The 20,572-nt window shown below is 42.2% G+C and overlaps 1 protein-coding gene across 1 annotated transcript in view; it reads left to right on the top strand.

The window, feature by feature from the left end:
* ncanb (neurocan b) overlaps positions 1 to 20,572 on the top strand; it is a 149,599-nt gene that overhangs the window by 113,054 nt on the left and 15,973 nt on the right. The window contains exons 11-14 of the mRNA XM_056378756.1: positions 167 to 280; positions 14,993 to 15,151; positions 18,646 to 18,728; positions 19,253 to 19,397. Of these exons, the coding sequence (XP_056234731.1) occupies positions 167 to 280; positions 14,993 to 15,151; positions 18,646 to 18,728; positions 19,253 to 19,397 (501 nt within the window). The remainder of the gene's footprint in view (positions 1 to 166; positions 281 to 14,992; positions 15,152 to 18,645; positions 18,729 to 19,252; positions 19,398 to 20,572) is intronic.

Raw genomic sequence — 20,572 nt, 5'->3', positions numbered from 1 at the left:
AAAAAGTAGCTGTTTGGAAAGCGCTGTTTGTGCGTGTAAGTCGGTGTGTGTGCGTTTGCACGTGTGTGTGTGTGTGTGTGTGTGTGTGTGTGTGTTTTTGTGTACATATGTATCTAACCTGAGTCACCCCCTCTCTTTTTCTCTTCCACCCCCTCTGTCCCTCCAGACATTGATGACTGCCAGTCTAATCCATGCCAGAATGGAGGAACCTGCATCGATGAGATCAACTCCTTTGTGTGTCTTTGTCTGCCCAGCTACGGAGGAGCTACTTGCGAGAAAGGTAACTATCTGGAGGAAAACACTGCTTTCTCAGCTTACTCAATGGTTCACTTCATAAAGGGGCGTGTATTGTGTGGAGGCAGCGTGGAGAACAGAGACAGAGGAGATGGCAAAAATTGATAAAGAATTAAGACCAGGCAGTGGAGGATGAGAGGGATGAGACAAAGACGGTGGAGAAGCGAAGTGATGTGAGTGTGGAGGAGCAGGTGGAGGGAGGAGGGTGAAGATGAAAAGGGGGAGAGGGAGGGAGAGGATGTGGTCAAGGAGGATAAGATGATGCTAAAAGATCAAGATCTGGAGACAGAGGCAGAGAGAAAACAAGGAGACTGACAAAGACGGAGTTAATGAGGATGTGTAAATCGAGACAGAGGAGAATGAGGATGTGAATGTAGACAAAGGTGGAGGAGGAGACAGAGGGGGGAGAGGGAAGCCCTGTGGAATAATGTATCGGTTTTATACATAACACCTGCGTCCAACTGGTTTCGACTCTCATTACAGGAATTCCCCTGTGAGAAGGGGGATGTGAAAGAGGCTGTTCACAAACTGCATGTTACAAGAAAACATGGCCGAACAACACTGAGGAAAACCCACAGCTGTTGTTTTGACCGTTTGGGTTTTTTTTTTACCTATTTTAATGGCAAAATACCCTGATCATTAGAACCTGATCTGAAGATCTGATCTGAGAATCTGATTTTCACTTGGACTTTATGTCTCCATGCAGCCAAGATTTTTTATGTTTCCTGTTGTATAAAGAGAAGCGAATCACTGCAGGTTAAGATAAACAAGGTTTTGTGAACGGTGACAAAATGCTTTTGTAATAGACACTGACGGGAAAAATTTGAAAGAAATGCAAATGAGCTAACTATCATGTGCCAGACTCCCTCCAAGTAAAAAAAAAGTTATAATATAATAATGACACTTCAGTATAAAGTAAAGGAGGTCTTCAAACCGTGAAGCACAATTCCCCAGGGTGGAGCCGGAGGATTGAAAAGGGGGCACAGAGGGAGAGATGCGAGGCGTGAGCAGCAATTTGAAAAATAAAACATTTGTGCAACCATCACTCAGTCACATCTGAGCACACGGACATGAGCCGCATATTTTTAGATTCAGCGTGACGTACACCTTCCAGGGATATCATCATCTCCCATGTCCATCGTGAATAAACATCCATGAATATGCTTTGGAATCACAGATGAAAGAAACTTCAAATTCCAGAACTTCCTGTGCTAGTTGTCTCTACATCCACAGCCACATTGCAAACAGGACCTGCTAATAGCTTATACGAAATTATCTTAATGGTATGTATTTGCCAAATATAAACATTATAGGAAAAGAAATAAAGATGGAGGATATTAAGGGGGGGGGGGCAGTTGTCTCAGTTTTTCCTGGAGGTTGCCCACAGTGTCAGACTTTGATAACCCCCACTGTAAAGATACAGGGATGCAGCGAGATTGAAATAATTGTGTTTGGAGTTTCCTTACTAACTAGCAAGATGATGTCTGAATAATGCAAACTGTACATCTCTTTAAACACAAGTATTAAAATAGCACGATTAAATTTTAAAGAGTAATAACAAAGAATAATAGCTGGAGATATGGAGAAAGTGTGAGATTTTAGGGAAGGAGACGGTGAGTGAGAGAACGAGGGAGAGGGTGGAGGTGGAGAGATCCGCAGTGAATTACACAAGCCCATAAAGCCAAGTTCCACTGGTCTAGTTCAACCTTTGACTTCATCTCTCAGAAGAGCTGTAGCTTTGAATATCTGTCTTTTCTCCGTGTGTCTGGCTTCCAGTGTCTGCTTTTTACAGCTGCGGTCTGGTCATATCTGGGACTCTGAGGGCACAGCGATCGATACAGAGAGGAGCGAGAGAAGAGAGTGATGCCAGAGTAAAGCAGAATAAAACAGGAATTTTTAAATTTCATAGAGACTACAGTAGGTGTGGCAGGATCTAACAGAGAAAATGGCATGTTTGCAGAGCAAAAAATTAAGCTCCAAATTTTCTTTGTATTCCACTCTTACGGTGGTTTGTTACACCAGCTTCACTCACCTACATCAGCTACTGACTTATAATGTCACATTTCTGCTGAGTTGACTCCAGGAAAAGCTTCTCCTTTCCTAATCTAATCTAATTTACATCTCTGCTCTAACATCTGTTACTAAACTGTCAATTCTAGTTGTTCCCAACCCGGGGGTGTGGAAGCCGCAGGGCCGGTATAAATTTGAGCAAGGAGCTACAAGATGATTAACTGATTAGGAAAAGGGAATGGTTTCTGGGATACAGATAGATGTTCATTTTCCCAGACTGGACTGTGATTCTTTGCTCTTATCTCATAAAATACTGGCTAGTTCTCTCTAAAGATTCACTAAATGAAACAAAAGAACTTCTCACAGCTCTCTTTAGGTTTGATTAAGTGAACACGCCGAGGTTGTTTTAGCACTTGTCTCCTTTTGTCTAGTTGATCTAGTGATTTTGGAGCTTGAGCCATACTCTGACTAAAAATCAGTATCTCGGGGCCTTGGCTGCTTCAGTTTTGATCATTATTTTTTTAATCTGTCTCTTGCAAGTCCACCAACTTCATGGAAGCGCAACACTAAATTGCTGGAGTGCTCCTTTTAATCTTACCAGCGTTCCAGATTCCTGTTAACTCTTTGCTGCCCTTTTTGATGTTGTGTTTATGTTTGCCTCTTAGATATTCATCCCCCTCCTGTGGCAGCGCTCATGAATAAATAAACAAACACAGCGCTGAACATATGTGAATTTATATGTAGAGGTTTTAAGTGGGATCCACTTTTTGGAAGTTTAAAGCTCACCTTAAATGTACAGCATCTTTAAGTCACTCAAGTGTGAGATGTAGAAAAACATTTGATCGATCTTCAAGTATCTCACAAGTTCTGATGTTACCAGCCTTCAGTTTTGCATGCACACGCCATAGAGTGTGTTTTTTTTTTTTTTTTAATCTCCGGTCTTTCCTCTCTCCCAAACACACACATGCACCACCACAGCGTGCCGCTCATTCGGCATGCACGGGAGATCTGCGTACGTTTCCTTTCCCGCTGCGTTGCTGCCTTCATGGCTGATTGGGAGCAGCAGCTCTGATTGTGTAAATCTAAAGTCTCTGTTTTCCTGTCACTTTTATCTCTCGTCACTTCACGTTCACAGAAATATAGGATTCAGCTGTGAAAAGTACAATTCGCAACAGGCGTCGCTCTGCCATTTCAGCATGATCACAGTTTGATATCCAGAGGGAGGTCTGAACTGCAACACGAACGGTGGAAATGAACTCATTCGTTCCACCGAGGCTTTTCATCCATTTAAATGTCTTCCAATTGGTCTCTGTCTCACTAAAGTGGTCCAGTTCTCTCTGTCTCATTTGCTGTGTGTACTTGAGTGTGTGTGTGTTTGTGCATGTTCAGGTGTATGCATTGTGAGCCAACAGCCTCGGATACTGGGTAGATATGGTCCGCTGCTGGCTCCCTCTGGCCTGTTACCATGGTGATCCCATTTGAGAGTCAATAATAGTGAGTTGACGGGGCTGAAGTCAGTGTAGTAAGACAGAGGAAATGGCTAGTTATTCTGCAGTTTTTACAATTTATATATTTTCCCTTTATTATCCAACTATGTTTTTATGCACATAGGACATTAGACCTCTGTATTTAACCCATCCCTGAATGGTGAACACACACACACCCCTGAGCACAGGATTCAAACTGACGACCTTTCGGTCGAAACACTGCTTCTCTAACCTCTAGGCAGCTTTAACAAGATTAGTTTTTTGTCTGTAACACACTTTGAAACGCAGGAGTTTTACGCATTAATGATCATTTTCTATCAAGAGCAAAGGCTTTCAGCAGTGTTTGCATGATCATAATCATCAACATTGTAGTTATAGCTGTGCGAAACAATTGAATTCATCCTTTTGCAGTTATCTTATCAAAAGTTCTGTATCAGTAATGAGTGGATATTTGTTTGAAAGAATAGGCAGTTGTAATTAGAGCAACAAAGACATCAGTCAGTTGCTTCACTCTCATCTCACCCCAGCACTGAAACTGACTGTTGAGTCTCCTGCTGTTTTTTTGGTTTGCTTCCTAATCAGCAGAGGCAGAAACCAGAAAGTATTAGCTGCCTCCTTCTCAACCGCTTTTTTCCCCCAGTCTGTGTTTTTATCCATCGTTCACGGCGCAATTCGTTTCCCCCTCAGTCTTTCTAGGGAGAAAAACGGCATAATGTGTGCGAGTGAGAGTGTGGATTTGTTACTTTGCTATTCCACTATTCCACTGTAGACACCTCTGTTTCATGTTGCCTTCCTTTTTTTTTCTTTTCTCTCCCTACCTTTCTGCTGTCACTCCTTGCACTTCTTCCATCTTTTTGTGCCTCTCATCTCTTGTGCACCGCAGGAGGCTTTGTCACGCTCCGTGAGCGTGTGTGTGCATGCGTGCGTGCGTGCGTGCGTGTGTGTGTGTGCATCTGCTGTTTTGCAGTGACTGCGTGTGTGCGGATGTTTGTGTGATGCTTCTGTGAAGTTAGAGATCTTTCAGCTAACAGACCTTCACACACCAACACACACACAGAGATGCATATGTTTTACCGTCATTGACATAATGCACTTCCTAACCACAAAGCTAGCATTAGCCAAACACCTTCCTTTAACCTTAACCCTAAAACTAAGCTTTAGCCCTAAAACAGCCTTTGAAGAAAATGAAGACCAGAATAAAATCACTTTGAACTCAAATTGGGCCTCGCAACGATACAAAAGCACAGTCAAATTTCTTCTGTTTCGTTTCCACTTTGGCAACACACTGATACATTATTTGCTACACATACACACACACACACACACACACACACACACACACACACGAACAAACAAAACTCGGTTTACCTACCAATGTACCCTTCCAAATATCAAAAGATTTCTTCCCTGTTTGTTTATTCAGCAGTATCTTTGATGGCAGTCGCACGCTCCCGACTCCAAGCGGTGAAATTACAGTGGGGTGCAATAACTCGTAGTTACAAAACAACCAGGTTAATAAAACAATAATCTAATCCACAGGAAATAAGGTTTCTCTTTCTCTCTCTCTCTCTCTCTCTCTCTCTCTCTCTCTCTCTCTGTTTTCTTACAGAGCAAATAATCCACAAATTGGAAACAAAAAGCCTGTGTTAAAAGGATTGTGTAGCTAATTAATCCCAAGGTGTCTGGCTGCTGCTTGGTTATCTGTGAGGAATGTGTTTGCTGCCGCCCTAAACTCACAGAGAAGGCCAGCAAGGAGTGGCTGACATTTCATCCATCTCCTCCAACACCCCGTCTGTTCCTCGCCCTGTTTCCATACGTCAAATCATTAATATTTATTACTTTTGTTTCTGGTAAGACATGCTACATGCCCCAGTAGGCTGTTCAGCGGCAACTGGCGAGTGCGACTGGCGTCTTACTGGTTGAGCAAAGGGGCTAACACACAGGCGAGCACGCAAATGAGTTTACCCCAGAAGTGTGTTGGTGAACATCTGTCTATGTTGTTCCAGGAGGAAGGTTATACACATTTTCAAACATATAGTACACACGCATGAATCGACGCACTGTGGTAAATTGCATTTGACAGGAAAACAAAAACAAGACAGCATAACAGGGAACCTAAAGCAGAGTAGAGCACAGCTTCCCCACAAAGAGGACGGCAGGTGAATCTGGGGCAGACGGATACGGAGACTTTTGAGTACCTTGCCGCCAACAGCAACACCAGTGCTGCATATTGGAAGCAGAAGATGTAGTGTAGCCTACACACTGAGACTAATGACGAGCAGAGCAGACTGAGCCTGACTAACAGCAGTGGGAAGTGTTTCAGAAAGCACCAGATGCAGTCCTTCTGTCGCTCTGTCACCGCACATTTTCTATCACTGTCTTGCTCAAACTCATCCGCTTCCATGGCGTTTTTCTTTATCGCATGCAGGTTCTCTTGGTCACAGTGAAGGTAATTTACTTGTGATGTGGAATCAGTATAGGTAAAATACGGACTCCGTTGCACATTACAGAAGATATGGGCATGCTGAGTATCTTCTTGTTTTCACAGCCCCGTTAAACAGCCCGTCCCTTAGAGCTACATCCACACTGGACAGTTCTGCAGCTCACGATATACAGTTTACATCTAATGAAATGTCAGTGAATGATGTATTGTACCGTTTATGTTGGACACATCCGACTTTCATGCAGGTGATTAGAATTTGCATAATATTTTCACATGTTTATGAGCTCTAACCGCAGTATTTCCCCAGCCTTCAGTGAATGTTTCAGTTGTATAACATTAATCTTAAAATTCTTTAAGGGGGAACTATGCCGATTTTACACATCATAGTCTGTTTACAGGTCTTGGGTAGTAACACTGCATTTGTGGAAAAAGTTGTATGAAGTCCTCTGTGACTCCAGAGGGAGGTGGGTGAAAACTGATGTCCTCATGTGATGTCACTGGAGTCAGCGTTGGATTGGGCTGGAGACCAAAAGACTCTCTTGTGTTGAAGTTCAATGTTTTGTTGACGCATCCATCCACTCTGACCTCATATGACATCCTTTATACACAGACTTTATCATCTGACTTCCGCTTTTGTTCCTATAATAATAACTGTGACCACTAGAGGGCGTTTCCACTTGAACGTAAACATATGTCACTTGGGGCACTTTGCTGAAATGACTGGTGTTGTTCTTCTTGTGACGACAGTCTGGACTGAAATGTTGGTGGTCAAGTTGTATTTTGTCTTAGACAGTGATAGTCTGCAAAGTGTAAATACAGCAAGTCTGTAAAGACGGACTGGTGAGTGGATTGGTTTTCATATACGGCGTGATGGCGTTTAACGTCACCGACAACCTCTGTAGTGTCATTTAACCACTTGTTTTAGGACTCATTCCTGCGGCACTCTGTACTGTAGTAATGCCAATCTTACTTGAAATGTAGCTGCAGGTTTCAACTGATCTGGGTTCAGACCAGTTCAGCACAGGTGATTGCCTCAGGGTCAGATTTGTTCATTCTTGAAATGTTATTGGTCAATTAGATATGTCACTCCAAGCTTATCTCCTAAACTTGTGGTCTACAAAGTGCAGCTTGCTGTTTAGTGTTAGTTCCTAGTTCTCAGTTTGTTTGTTTTTTGTTATTCTTTTATCTTATTCTTCTTGGAGTGATTTCGCAACTCAGCATCTGCTCTCAGAGTTTGGGGGGGGGGGGGGTAGAGAAGGAAGGTTCGCCAACTTTGCTGCTTTCTCTCTGCAGCCGGCGCTGTCGCTGTCTAAACTGGTGACTCAGCAGAAAGCTCAGCTCAAAATTATTTTTCGTGCGTCCTGCGGGTCTTTAGAGCCTATTAATGCTAATGAAGATTTGTGCATTCTAAAATCTTGTCGGGAGGGACACGTGCCAAGACTGAGAAGAGAGGGAGATGGAGCTCGTTGTTTTACCTTGCCCTCAGCAGTGTCCTGAAGAGAGCAACACACTGACAGACATCCGCACTCACAGGCAGGTACACACATAACATTTCCCTGAAGTTTTGCCTCAGCCTGGCAGAGGATATTCGTACGGAGTAACAGCAAGCCAACGCTCTCACTCCATATGCTATTGTATTCAACACCTGCCAGTTTTCTCTCCAAACAGGAGAGCTGGATAGATGAGGGGGTAATTCATTCTCATTCAAGGTGCTTAATTAGACAATGTTCCTGAAGAAACTGTCATTCTCTTCTGACTGGAAGGAAGTTCAGTCAGAAAAGAAAAAGAAACTGTGAAGAAAAAAGAGGAGGGAGCATCAGAGCAGGTGTTACAACAGATGAAAAGAGAGACAGAGATGGAGGGAGAGAGGAGGCTCTGTGTTCCTCTGCAGTGCATTATTGAATGTTCCTGATGGAGAGGTGTAAAACTGTGCTTTGAGCTGCGCTAGAGGTTTAGTGTGCCTCTGTTCTTCTTTCTGATATTCCCAGGAAAATTGTACCAGCACTCCGACAGCAAAGTTATGAAGCCTGACTTACAGTGTTGCACTCCTTTTTGTCTTTCATTTGCCGACATCCTATGGTTCATCTCCACCACAGGAACTTTTCCAGCAACCTTTCGAGGAACTCTGGAACTCTACCTGCACTTTACCGCAGCAACCTTGCGCCAGTTTTGTTTCCTGGCCACCCAAAATGCCTGCTCCTGTGGTATTACTTTCCATTGACTCTGACTCTCAGTGTTCATTCAGACTTGCAAACAGACAGAGGCTGCATGTCATGAGTATCAATATGATATTTGAAGGAAAAAAAAAGAAGTTGTGCGGCTGACTTCCCAACCATTCTCAAAAAGGGTACAGAGACATAAAAAGTAGACTGTATTTGCTAAAAGATTTAAGGAGATTATGTATTAAATCAGGAAAATAAGCACCCAGCAGATCTTCATCACCACAGAGCCACGTGACCAGCTTGTCTGGCGTTTTCACTCTCCCCATCCACTTCTGCCGCTCTTCAACTTCCATGCAAACATCAGACAGTCTCACAGCAGTTATTTACAAAGATCAACGTGATGACTTGGTGTTCCTGGAAAAACAAGTACTTTTTTATGGATATTGATGTAAATAAATAAAGCTATACTCGAGAAGAAAATAGATGCGTAGGATTGTTTGGCCTTGGCGGAGGTATGCGCTCCCCTGAGTGCTATTCTAGTTATGTCGAATCGTTCCTACAAATACACACACACACACACACACACACACACACACACACACACATAAAAAAGGTCTGTGCCCTTATATTTTATGTTTTTTTGAGGATGATTGTGATGATGGCTCTTCTGCAATAGGTGTTTTCACTTATGTTTTTACCTTTACATTAGCTGCATTCCCCCTCTACCTAGAATAACACTGCAGAGGATGCAGACAGTGAGCATAAATGAATACAGTATATGTGCCAATTGTGTGTGCTGTCCTTGCCTTATACACTTATAACACAAAGTGACGAAACACATAAACCCGGCCAGCTGTGTGCATGCTGTATGAATTTCTGCCTATTTACTGTAAAAGGCTCTGCTGCCCTCACTTTTACCTCAGCGTCCTCCATCAGCATCAATCTGCAAAGACACATCTATGGGCTAATTATGCAGTATGAGCCTTCAGACCGGCATCAGTCATTCATGTTGAGCTCCGTAGCTGTTTTACTGTAACATCCATTACTCCTAATTGTGAGAATCACACTATTAGGATGTTCCATTAATCAACACTACACTCGTAATAACCATTAATAATTCCACAGCTGTTTGTAAATTCTCCTCACATTCTCACCTTTAGTCACTGGCTATCTGCAGATTCTCCCTCCTCTCCCTCTCTCTATGTCTCTCTCTCTCTCTCTCTCTCTTGCACTTATTTCCTCTCTCTCTGGGCTGCTGTCGTATGCCCACTTGCAAATGGGACACTGAGCTGCCAGCCTTCAAAGAGTCACGCAGGGAGGAGGCAAAATGGCAGCGCACGCACACACACACACACACACACACACAAATGCAAACACATGCTGCTTCATCATTCGGGGATCTAAAAAAGCCGAGCAGCAAAAATATCAGTTGGTGATGTGGATAAACGACCCAATCAGTCAGATGGAAGTGTATGGCCTTTTATTTCCTAACTGCCGCTCGCTTAAATCTGTGGGAATATTAATCGCTGAAACGTACCCCCTACTTCTCTCTGCGCCTGACAGAGGGAAAACGGGGGAAAAAAGACAACTTGAATAATGTCTAAATATTTGAAGAGGTTGATGTGATGTCGGGCTTTGAGCCTCACTGTCAGCGAGTGGGAGAAGAAATCAGCAGAGACTTGGTTGAAGATCTGAGGGGGAGAAAACATGCCTGTTTATTTTTGATCACTCCTTTTTCTTCCTCTCTCTCTCCATCTTTCTGTATCTCTGTTTCTCTGACTCTTTCATTTTCTTATTCTGTCTCTCTATCTTTTCTGTCCTCCCACTCTGTGTTTGATGCACTTAGTTTGTCTATCTTTATGTTTTTATCTTCCTTGGACACCAAAGTTTTCTAGTAGAAATTGGCCAGCGTTAGCCTTATATACACACACAGACTCTGGGCCGACTGCCAGTCGAGACCCCACAGCAGAGGGTGTGTGATTCAAATAAGGTGTGTATGTTTGATTTATCAATGTGCATATTTGTGTGTGTATGTTTTCTCTCTCTCTCTCTCTCTCTCTCTCTCTCTCTCTCTCTCTCTCTCTCTCTCTCTCTCTCTCTCTCTCTCTCTCTGTGACACCTACCCCGACTCTCCTGTCCCTGTTCCTGTAGATAACATCTCCATGAGCCAAACTGGACCCACTCCCAAATGCTAATACAATCTACCAGCTGCCATGTGGGCAAACACTTTGAACAGGTAGCTTCCAGGTCTGATGATAGAGTGAAAGAGTAAGGTAGCAGTCAGCAGAGAAAATGACAGCAGCAGTGAGTGATTTTAGCCGCATGAGGCCAGAGATAACAGCAGTAACACTGGAAAAGATAATGCTAATCTGCAACTGTGTTCAGAGGCATACTCTCATAGCACAAGGAGGTGTAAGGCTACAAAATGCTGATTCAAATGTTTCTCGGTCTCCTTTGAAACTGACTGAATTTAATGTAGACAAACTTTTACATAAAGGTCCATTGACGAATTAAGCCTAGGTTAAATTTTTGACAGATGATGCTGCATTTTATTTTGCTAGAGCCGGACAATCTGGCTTCAATCAAATTAATAAGAGGGTAGTGTTTATTATGCAGGGCTACTGTCAGTCTGAAGGTAAGCCTTTCTATAAATACCAAATGTTGTTTTTGTTTTGAAGCTTCTTATTTCAGCATTAATTAATCCAAACAATCGCAAATTTGCAGATTGCAGAGGAAGCAATCTGCAAAAAATCTGTAATGGTTACCAGTTCATTAGTGTCCCAGCACTAACAGACATAAGGCTTAGACAGAGTGAGAGTTCATAACAAACAATAGCTAGAGTGGATCCTTCTTGAGAGCCTTTTTTTTACATCGTTTCATCCTTTTCATCAACCAGCCAGTCACACGAGGTGGGTGTGCTCGGAAAAAAAGAGCCACAACACAGCAGAATTTGGATGCAGTAAAGTGATAAAAGCAACAATAAAGCAGAGTGCAGTGTTTGCAAATAAAAAAACAGTCTTCAATACCACTTAAAAAACGCAGCAATGGTGTAACTTCATCACTCACTCACTCAGTGAGGGACAGACATTAGCATGTATAAAGCTTGCCTCTAGCCAAAAAGAAAAAAGAACGATGGGCCGTTCTTCTTGAAAGAGCCATAAGATCCAGCTCCCTTCAAAGAGCTGTAATTCCCTGATGATATGATAGTATTTGTCCCAGTCTTTACAGAAACCATGAAAACACAGAAAGCCATCACATATTTCTTTCTTTTTATCAATGATCTCCAGCAAGTTAAAGATATTTTGAGGTTAATTGTAGCTTCATATAGTGTTAACTTTGCTCTTGTGTCAAAGGGTTTCTACAAAAGAGTTTGGAAAAAAACATCTTTACCAAAATATGAATCCAGTTCTTTCTATGAAGTGAAAGAATTGGCCCAACTATAACAGACAGATATTGTACTCATGTCTGAAACTATGAGTAGATTAGCGCTCCCACCGTGCATTGTAAATGGGAATCTATTCTTAAATGAGGAGGGCATGCACACTGAAGCCCAAATGGGAAGTTAAATCCAGACTCATCTTGCTGTTAAAGCAACAGGGCTAACCAGAGAGACACCGAGCCGCCCACAGGAAGCTGAGAACGTTAAAATGGCTAATTGGATTTCATGTCATCAGCATGTTTCGAGGTCATCAGATTAAATCCCCAGACTATCAGGAGAAATTTGAGTTGGCAAAGTAATGAAGCAATTCTCCACATTTACATCTACAATAATTGTCAAAGCAATTTACATCATTGCTCAGAAGACCTCATCAGATAAAATTAGGACGGGAGTAAAGAGGCAATCCAGTAATCCCACTGATCATCTGACCTGAAGTTCATGCAGTACTATAACCACTAAATGTTTGTGTTGGACTAACAACAGATAAAACATGACAGCTCATGCTCTATTTTGCTTAAAATACTTCAAAGAAACCAAAGAAATCTAAGTGCTTGTTACTATATGTTAATGACCCAACATGCATCTGCTAAAAGTAATACTTATGTATTATGGCACTAAAGCAAAACGCAGAGCTGGTGATTCACCACTGCAGTTTGTGTGTGTGACAGATCTTGTTCTAATGATGTTCACACGTACTCTGTAAATTCGGTTTAGCCAGATGAAAGACAGGAATTTATTTTAATGTCATTTTTTGTCATATTTTCATGAGGATGACATGGATTTATGTTCTCAAAATGTTTGCTGTGTGGTAAACCTAATTTTATATGTAAAGAAATGCTAATAATTATTTGTACCACGATCCACGTCTTGTGTATGCATGAATACATCCTCTCTTAGTCACTCTTTTCTTAAGCCACTGCAGTTGTTAATCAGTTGTGAGCCGTTATTCACCCTGCCCAGTAAATGAGAGTTAAACCCCTGCCTGCTTGCTAAGGCTGGGTATCATTTGAAATTTTACATTATAAAGTAACATAATTTAGTTAACGATAAACCAAACTCAAGCAGCGACACAAGCCCTTTGGCTTTATGACATACTGGACACCTTTTCATTAAAGCAGCAACTATCAGATCAAACAATGAGTAAACAAGATTATAAATATGACAAGACATTGAATGCCAGCTTTCAGTACTTGACGGGTTTCGGTACTTTGGTCAAATTCCAGTCGATACAAAAAAAATAAAATATTGAGATTTGTTATTCAGCCCTTGCTGTGACTCATTGTAACAGTGGGAACAAGCTTCTTCTCCGTGTAGAACTCCATTTGCATCAGGGCGACTGTATGGGGTCTGAATGAATGCATGTCAAATAAGTCTGTGGGTGAATGATGAATTTCAAACAGTGCTGAATTTCACCCAAGCATGAAAGAGTGATAAAACTGGACAGACACTTGCCTCCAAGCAAACATTACTCTCTTTATTCGCCATTTCTCTTTCCCTCTGTTTCCACGTGTTGCCATCTTGCATGTGTGAATGTTTAAATGGGTGCACATTCATCTGTGTCTGACTTTTGACAAGGCAGAACTTTATGTTTACTGTACGGGACACGACAAAGAAATCACCTTCCAAACACAAGATATAACTATATTGTAACGTCTTGGACACATTGTGAGGCTTTGTACTTAGAGCATTTTTCTTACACATTGCTCATCATCATTGCTCAATGTCACTTTCTCACTCGCTGTGGGCAGCTGAGGTATTGTTGTACTGCTTCTGAGCGAGCTAATGGACCGAGCTGCAGGAGGTAAACTATAGAAATATCTGTTGAATTAACAAATGTATTGATTCAAAAAAGTGACTTTCACAAAACCTTTGGTCTAAGAGGCAAAATGTAGCTTCACCTGTGGAGGCAGTCTTACTGTGGCCTGCTGTATTGCATTTTGTGAAATAATGTCACTGCACTTCACAGCACTGTGACTCAAATGGCCCTGAACAACACTGTGAATGGAGGAAAGCTGAACAGTATGAAAAGCACTTTCTCTCTCAGGATGAAGGTTTCTAGGCCCTTATTTCATATTACAGTGTAAAAGAGCTTTCATAATGGACTACTCTCCTCTTCCTCTTCCTCTTCCTCTTCCTTCCATGGCCAAACTACATCTCCCTGCATACTAAGCAGGGCCCCATACGGCCCAATTTGCACTGCCCAATTTACTGGTGTCGCTTCAGATTTGTTGGAGGAAAAGCTGAGGCCTTTCCCCTGATCCCCGCACTGTAGGAAAGGAGGGGGCAGAAGAGGGGGGTGAGAATGCAGGGAAACTGGAGGTGGCTTGGCTGACACCTCGAGACTGAACCACATCAACTACACATAAATTTACACACATTCAGATATACACACTTTTGCATACCCACGTCTATGCACACACAGACAATCCTGCATGGAACAGAACACACACACATACACACACACACACACATATAACACATTTGAGATGTACAGCTCACAGTCACACAGCTAACCCCCAGAGAGATGAGGGGGGATAGATGAGAGAGATGAAGGGAGAGGAGAAAGGGATGGAGGGATGGGTGGAGGGAGAGTCAATGCGCTGACAGTACTGTGACAGGGCTTAATTACCAAGCAGGCGCTGCGCACTGGAAGCAATTTCTAAGGATTGTTGTCATTTGAATAGATTAAAACGCCTTTTCACTGGACTAAAGCTGTCTCACCGCAGGCTTGCCTCTGCTGTGGATTAAAAGTCCAAGTCAAATCAAAGAGAAGAATACACAGAGAGAGGCAGAGATGGAGGGATGGAGACAGAGGGGAGTGTCACAGAGGTCACTTAAGGCAAAGATGGTACTGAAGAAAGAAAAGAAAGAAGGAGCGGGACAGAGGGGGAATGTATTATGTAGATCTTGTAGGCTGCAAGACACAAAGAGGAATTTTTCTGTGTGTGTATACAAAAAGAAATAGTAAAAAAAAGTGGTATTCCTCTTCTTAGTCCAAAACCCTCCTACTCTTTTCCTGTGCAACACTATTGTTCTTTTGCAGCTGTCGGCTGTGGGCGTTTAACGATCAAAAACGCCACATTACTCTTCCCACATGGATTTTCCATTTGACTAATCACTGTCTTTTTCAATTACCTCCCCCCCTGAACACCTGCAGACACCGAGGGCTGCGAGCACACGTGGAGGAAGTTCCACGGCCACTGCTACAGGTACTTCAGCCGCAGACACACCTGGGAGGACGCCGAGAAGGACTGCAGAGAGCACAGCGGCCACCTGGCCAGTATCCACAGCTCGGCTGAGCAGAACTTCATCAGAGGTGGGTGGAGGTTGAGGAGAATGAGAGGACAAGGACAGACTTGGCACAGAAAGTGTAGTCGCTGTAAGTGTTTGTTCTTATCTGATTACACAGCAGGAAATCTTAAATTAGGCCGATAAGTTTAGGCGTGCAAGTCCCATTCATTTTCTGCAGTGTTAGGCGACTGCTGGTGGGAGCATTTCCAAGTCTGATGGACATGAAAAATCTCCTGGTTGAATCATGAGGTAACAGGAGTCTCAGCCATGCTAGCGGCTGTGTGAGGCCGTGTTTAGGTACACCGGTGTTTTGAACTAATGCTAAACCTAGCATGGCAACATACCCGCAATGAAAAACATATTAATGATGAGCAGGTGTAATGTTTAACATGTTCATGCAAACGTGCTAATAAGCACTAAACACAGTGTGCAGCTGAGGCTGATGAGGATGTCGTCAGTTTTTCAGGAAGTTGGTCTTAAACCAAAATATAAAGTGCTGGAATTAAAATTCTGACCTGCTGATGGCTCTAAATGAAGTGTTAAGCGATTAGCAAAGTTATTAGGATTCAACCTGAGGGTGACACGTACCTGGGCCAAAGTGGTGGATGTTGCTAGCACCATATTAGCACCTGAGGTAGAAAACTTCTAGTTTTATGATAGAAAATGTCACTGTGACATGGCAGTACCTAAACATGTAAAGAGAAGACTCACCTATTTTATTGAAATTATTCAAATCCAATCACCCATGTTCCAATCCTATTGGTACATCGCTGAAGGCGAGCAAGATGAGCTGTAGCTTATTCTTTGAAACCTGATGATACACTGTGTCACAGTATGGTTACATTTTCTAGGAGACTTCCAGGTTTCTATGTGAGGCAAAGCTAAGGATCTAAATTTTGAAAGAAAACTTTCAAATGAAAATTTATGTGATTAAAAATACTCACAAAACTACCTGCTCGTCCCCCTCCACAGCTCCATCACAAAATATCTGGTGACTCACATTCACCCATCACAGTTAAACAAGACACCAGTCAATTTAAATCATGTCAGTGATTTGGTCTTCTAACCAGTTCTCACCCTGTCTGCCTCCAATCTGCGACACGCTGCTTTTACTGGCCGTTGATTTATATCTACTCCTCCACTTTATTATTACCATACTTGGTGATGGCACCTCTTGTCTTATGTGTATTCCGTAACTCAGTGATAAATGTCTGTCTGGTTCAGCTCTGAACAGCCCTTGAAGGGTTTATTGCGGTCCCCGCTGAAAAACTCCCTCAGGAGCCGAGTCTGTTCAGCCAAATAAATGTGTATCACCATTTGCTGCAATGAAATGGTGCTACAGGCTCTGATGTAAGTGTCTGTGACACAACATTTAATAAACCTTCATATTCCTTCTTTAAATGTGATTTGTTGTGAAACAGGTGGAAAAGCCTTACAGATGGTGCGCTTGTAACTGCGTTTGTGTCCAGTGATGGAATGCAAGTGTCAGTATGTTGAAGCTGGATGAAATAAGATCATGTTTCGAAATTTTAAAAATTGCACATGATTTAATTATAATACTTGTTGATTTGTTTGAAGAGGAAGTGGAAGAGTCTCATGACTTGAGCAGGTTAATCTATGTTTACATTTACAAAAATGATATTTCATGACTCAGTTAGATTCAGTTGTTTTATTTATTTATTTTAGTTGTTTGTACTCTATGTTTTCTGTGGGTGAGTTTTTCATGTCAAGTAATTTTAAAATTATAATTATTGATGATATTTAATAATAATCATCATCAGATATCAGCTCTGGTTGTCTAAGCCATCTGCGATTGATCGTCTTCCCCTATGTAGTAAAGCCAACCCATCTGGTATTTCATGTTGTCCTGAATTATTTGCAAATCTTATTTGAATTTTTGGCACAGGAGTGAAAAAGGAAACAGTGGTACACTTGTGTTTTAATGCAAGCTTTTTGGGGTGTTCTTCATAGACTTAAATATTTGGCCACAGAGAGCAGTTTGTCTGTGCCAGGCAGCATTACCATGCTAATATCCGTAAAGTCTTTCTTTGGTGCCTCGTAAACCTTCATCTCCTCATTCTCAGCTTCTCACCCCCTGGCAGCGCTCCACAGCCACTTGTTTTGTGATAAGACCAGATCACCAGCAGCAAGTTTCTGTAATGTTGGATCCACCCTCTGTCTCGGACAGCTGCCAGGACAGCGCCGTCCATCTAGCAGCCGTCTTTCTTCTACAAGCGCACAGTTACCAAAAAGTGTGCTTAATCGCCTCGAAAATAGACGTCTCCACCCCTGCAATAAGGGGACCAGAGCCATTAGGGAGATTAATGGGCCTGGTAATGATGTTAATCAGATACACCATGATTGAAATTCCATTACATACATGCGTGCACATGCACACGCCCGTACAACCACGCACACGGGCTCCCACCACACACACAAATAAGATTAACCCAAAACACCATTAGTGAAATTTCCTTTCACACACAAACAAAGATCTCATCACCAGGGCATCACAGACAGAAACAGTGTAGTCTCTATTACTGCTCATATCTCTGTTGAGGGAGGAACTCAGAGCTGTGTCTGCTGCCACTCAAAGAATAACCTAAATCACAGTATGTAATATTAATGAACATGCAAACAACTTCACACCTGAAGGTCAGTTTACGACTCATAGGGAGTACGAGTGAACCTGTGAAAACACTCATAATGTTATTTCTACTCTTTTGTAACAGAGCCTGTGTTACAAACTGGACATGTGGAATCTGAACGTTACGGGTATTTTTACTAGCCACAGATGCACTAATGAAAATAATCTTTGTTGTATTTTTGGGAAGTTTAAGATCCAGCATTTCTGAAGCTTGACCCTGTGTATTGGCACATTTGACCCCCATTTCCAGACATCTTTGCTGTTGTGTTGTATGTGTGGCTTATTCATCAGTCAAGCTTCTGCTCCACTGAAGAGACAGAAACCAGCCACAGATGCAAACATCAGATCCGTGTGGAGCGATAAATAGACTGTAACGTTTCTCAAATTACATGAAACAAACATATTTAATTTTTCATTGTTGGCGCTTTGACTGGAGCTCTTTTAATTATGTTATCTTGTTACTCCCTCGTCTTCTGCGATAGTTTAATGGCAGCCGACTGGATAATTTGCACCACCAACTGTCAGTCCTGATGTGCTCAGCTCGAAATGTTCATGTAACGGCAGTGAATTGAAATGCACATCAATTTGCATTTTCTTTTGCAGATTTTCTAGAAATTCAGGCAACATTTGGATGGAAACCTGTCTAATAATCTCTGTAAAAGACACTTCTTCTTTGTTGAGACTTTGGCAGGGAGGCGTTAATTCACAATTAAAGTTTCTAGTCCCATGATTTCTTCTATTTTTGTACTAGATTGTATTATATTCATAGAAGCTGTTTCCTGGACTACATTACGTCTGTTTTTTTGTGCATGCCTTTTTTCTTTCTGTGTAAGTGTGTCTTAATGTCGCCTCATTCATCACCTCTTACTCAGGTCTGAGCCATGACAACACCTGGATCGGATTAAACGATCGTACAGTGGAGGACGACTTTCAGTGGACCGACAAGATGGACCTGGTGAGGACCAGCTGTGGCTGTTTTGTCTGTTGTTCACGGTTGAAATTAAGGCCCCTGAGAGACAGAATAACATAATAATATTTGTGAAGAATAACACACAAAAGAAACCCAGAGACTCTAAGTACTGTAGCGTGAATCATCCTGAACAGCCGTTTGAAAAAATACTGTATATGAATAATAGAAATACACAGGTTGCACAGACTGTTCTGCCCAAAGTTGTTTTCTCATTTTCCATAATTAGATACAACACAAAGAGATCACAAAGTCAAAGCAGGACATCAAAAGAGAAAATTGGGGAAAAAGAATAAACAATGCTTTGTACAGAATTGATTATTGCCAAAAATGTAGACTTGCGGATCACTGATTAGTGTCTGGTGTCAAGAAAATTACATTTAATTGCGGTTTAAAAAGAAAGCGTAGTTCTGGTTTCTCACATCTATTTTTATGTGTGTCTGTGTGTGTGTGTGTGTGTGTGTGTGTGTGTGTGTGTGTGTATGTGTGTCTGTGTGTGTGTCTGTGTGCAGCAATACGAGAACTGGCGTGAAAACCAACCAGACAACTTCTTCGCAGGAGGAGAGGACTGCGTGGTTATGATTTCTCATGAGAATGGCAAATGGAACGATGTTCCCTGCAACTACAATCTGCCCTACGTCTGCAAGAAGGGAACAGGTGAGAACAGCTGGGTGGATGAAGGGAGAGGAGAGGAGGAGGAGGAGAGAGAGTGGGATGGAGTACGCTGCGATTTCAACAGGTGATTAAAATGACTGACAGAGAGGTAGGGAAAAAAAGCAGAGAGGAGCAGGATGTAAAACAGTAACACTGATAAACAGCTGCGATCGAATGAGAGACATCAGATTTAAGGAGCATGACAGTGAGGAATCGGACAGAAGGAGGCAGAGGGAGCGTGAGGAAAAGGTCATGAGAAAAAAAACCTTTCTCAGCTGTCGGTTCATTAGTCTGAAATCCTATAAGTTCTTTGAAGGAGAATCATAAGATAGAAATGTTCTTGAGACTGTGTTTTTTTATGGAAAGCAGCTCATAAGTGTTGCAGCTGGTTTCTTTTAAAGCACAGAGACTGAGCACAGGTACCTTCAGGTGAACGTACTGTCTGTGTCATACTTTACATTAGACACGTCTCTGCCTGGTGGAAGAGATTAGCACCGAGCCTCTTCAATCAGTCCACGTACTTGAGATTCACACTCATTACTGCTCACCAGCACTCCTTCTTCCATCTCTCATCATCCTCCAGCTCGACTTTAAAAAAGTTTTCCACGTACTTCTCATATCAGACTCCATTTCCTCTGCCAACTCTTCTGTTCTGTGGTAAGGTGAAGCGCGTCTTGAGGCAGAAAGTACTTTCCGCTTTATGTCCAGGAAATTTAAACTCAGCAAAATGAGATGAGCAAACTTACCAGTTAGCTCTTGTATACGCTGCTGTCTCTTCGCTTCATGTTCCCCTGTTGCAGCTGCCCCTCCTTGGCTCAGGAGTTAGGCCACTATATGCTCCTCTGAGAGCCTATTAGAGCTTATTTTTGCCACACATTTGCATACAGGTCAGACTTATGACCAGTGGCAAGAAGACAGCCACATTAATAGCTAGGCAGAGATTAGCTGGCTGGTGTGAGAGGCTGGTTTAAAGAAATACTGGGACACAAGAAACCACTAGTGGCTGCATTCCCCCAAACTTTCCCTGGAGCTCAGAATAGGACAAGCTTTGTGTTTTATCCGTAGATCATTGGCCTGTTTTTATTCAAAGTGCTAAGAGTCAAATTTTGACTTTGGATAAAAGTTAAAAAAATCACTTCACTTTTACTCCTACTCACAAACTTAAGAGTAAAAGCTAT

The sequence above is a fragment of the Seriola aureovittata genome, chromosome 6 (genome assembly GCF_021018895.1).
Source record: "Seriola aureovittata isolate HTS-2021-v1 ecotype China chromosome 6, ASM2101889v1, whole genome shotgun sequence".
Classification (NCBI taxonomy): Eukaryota; Metazoa; Chordata; class Actinopteri; order Carangiformes; family Carangidae; genus Seriola; species Seriola aureovittata.
Note: the sequence above shows the minus strand (reverse complement) of the source record. Positions and strands in the feature narration are given on the sequence as shown.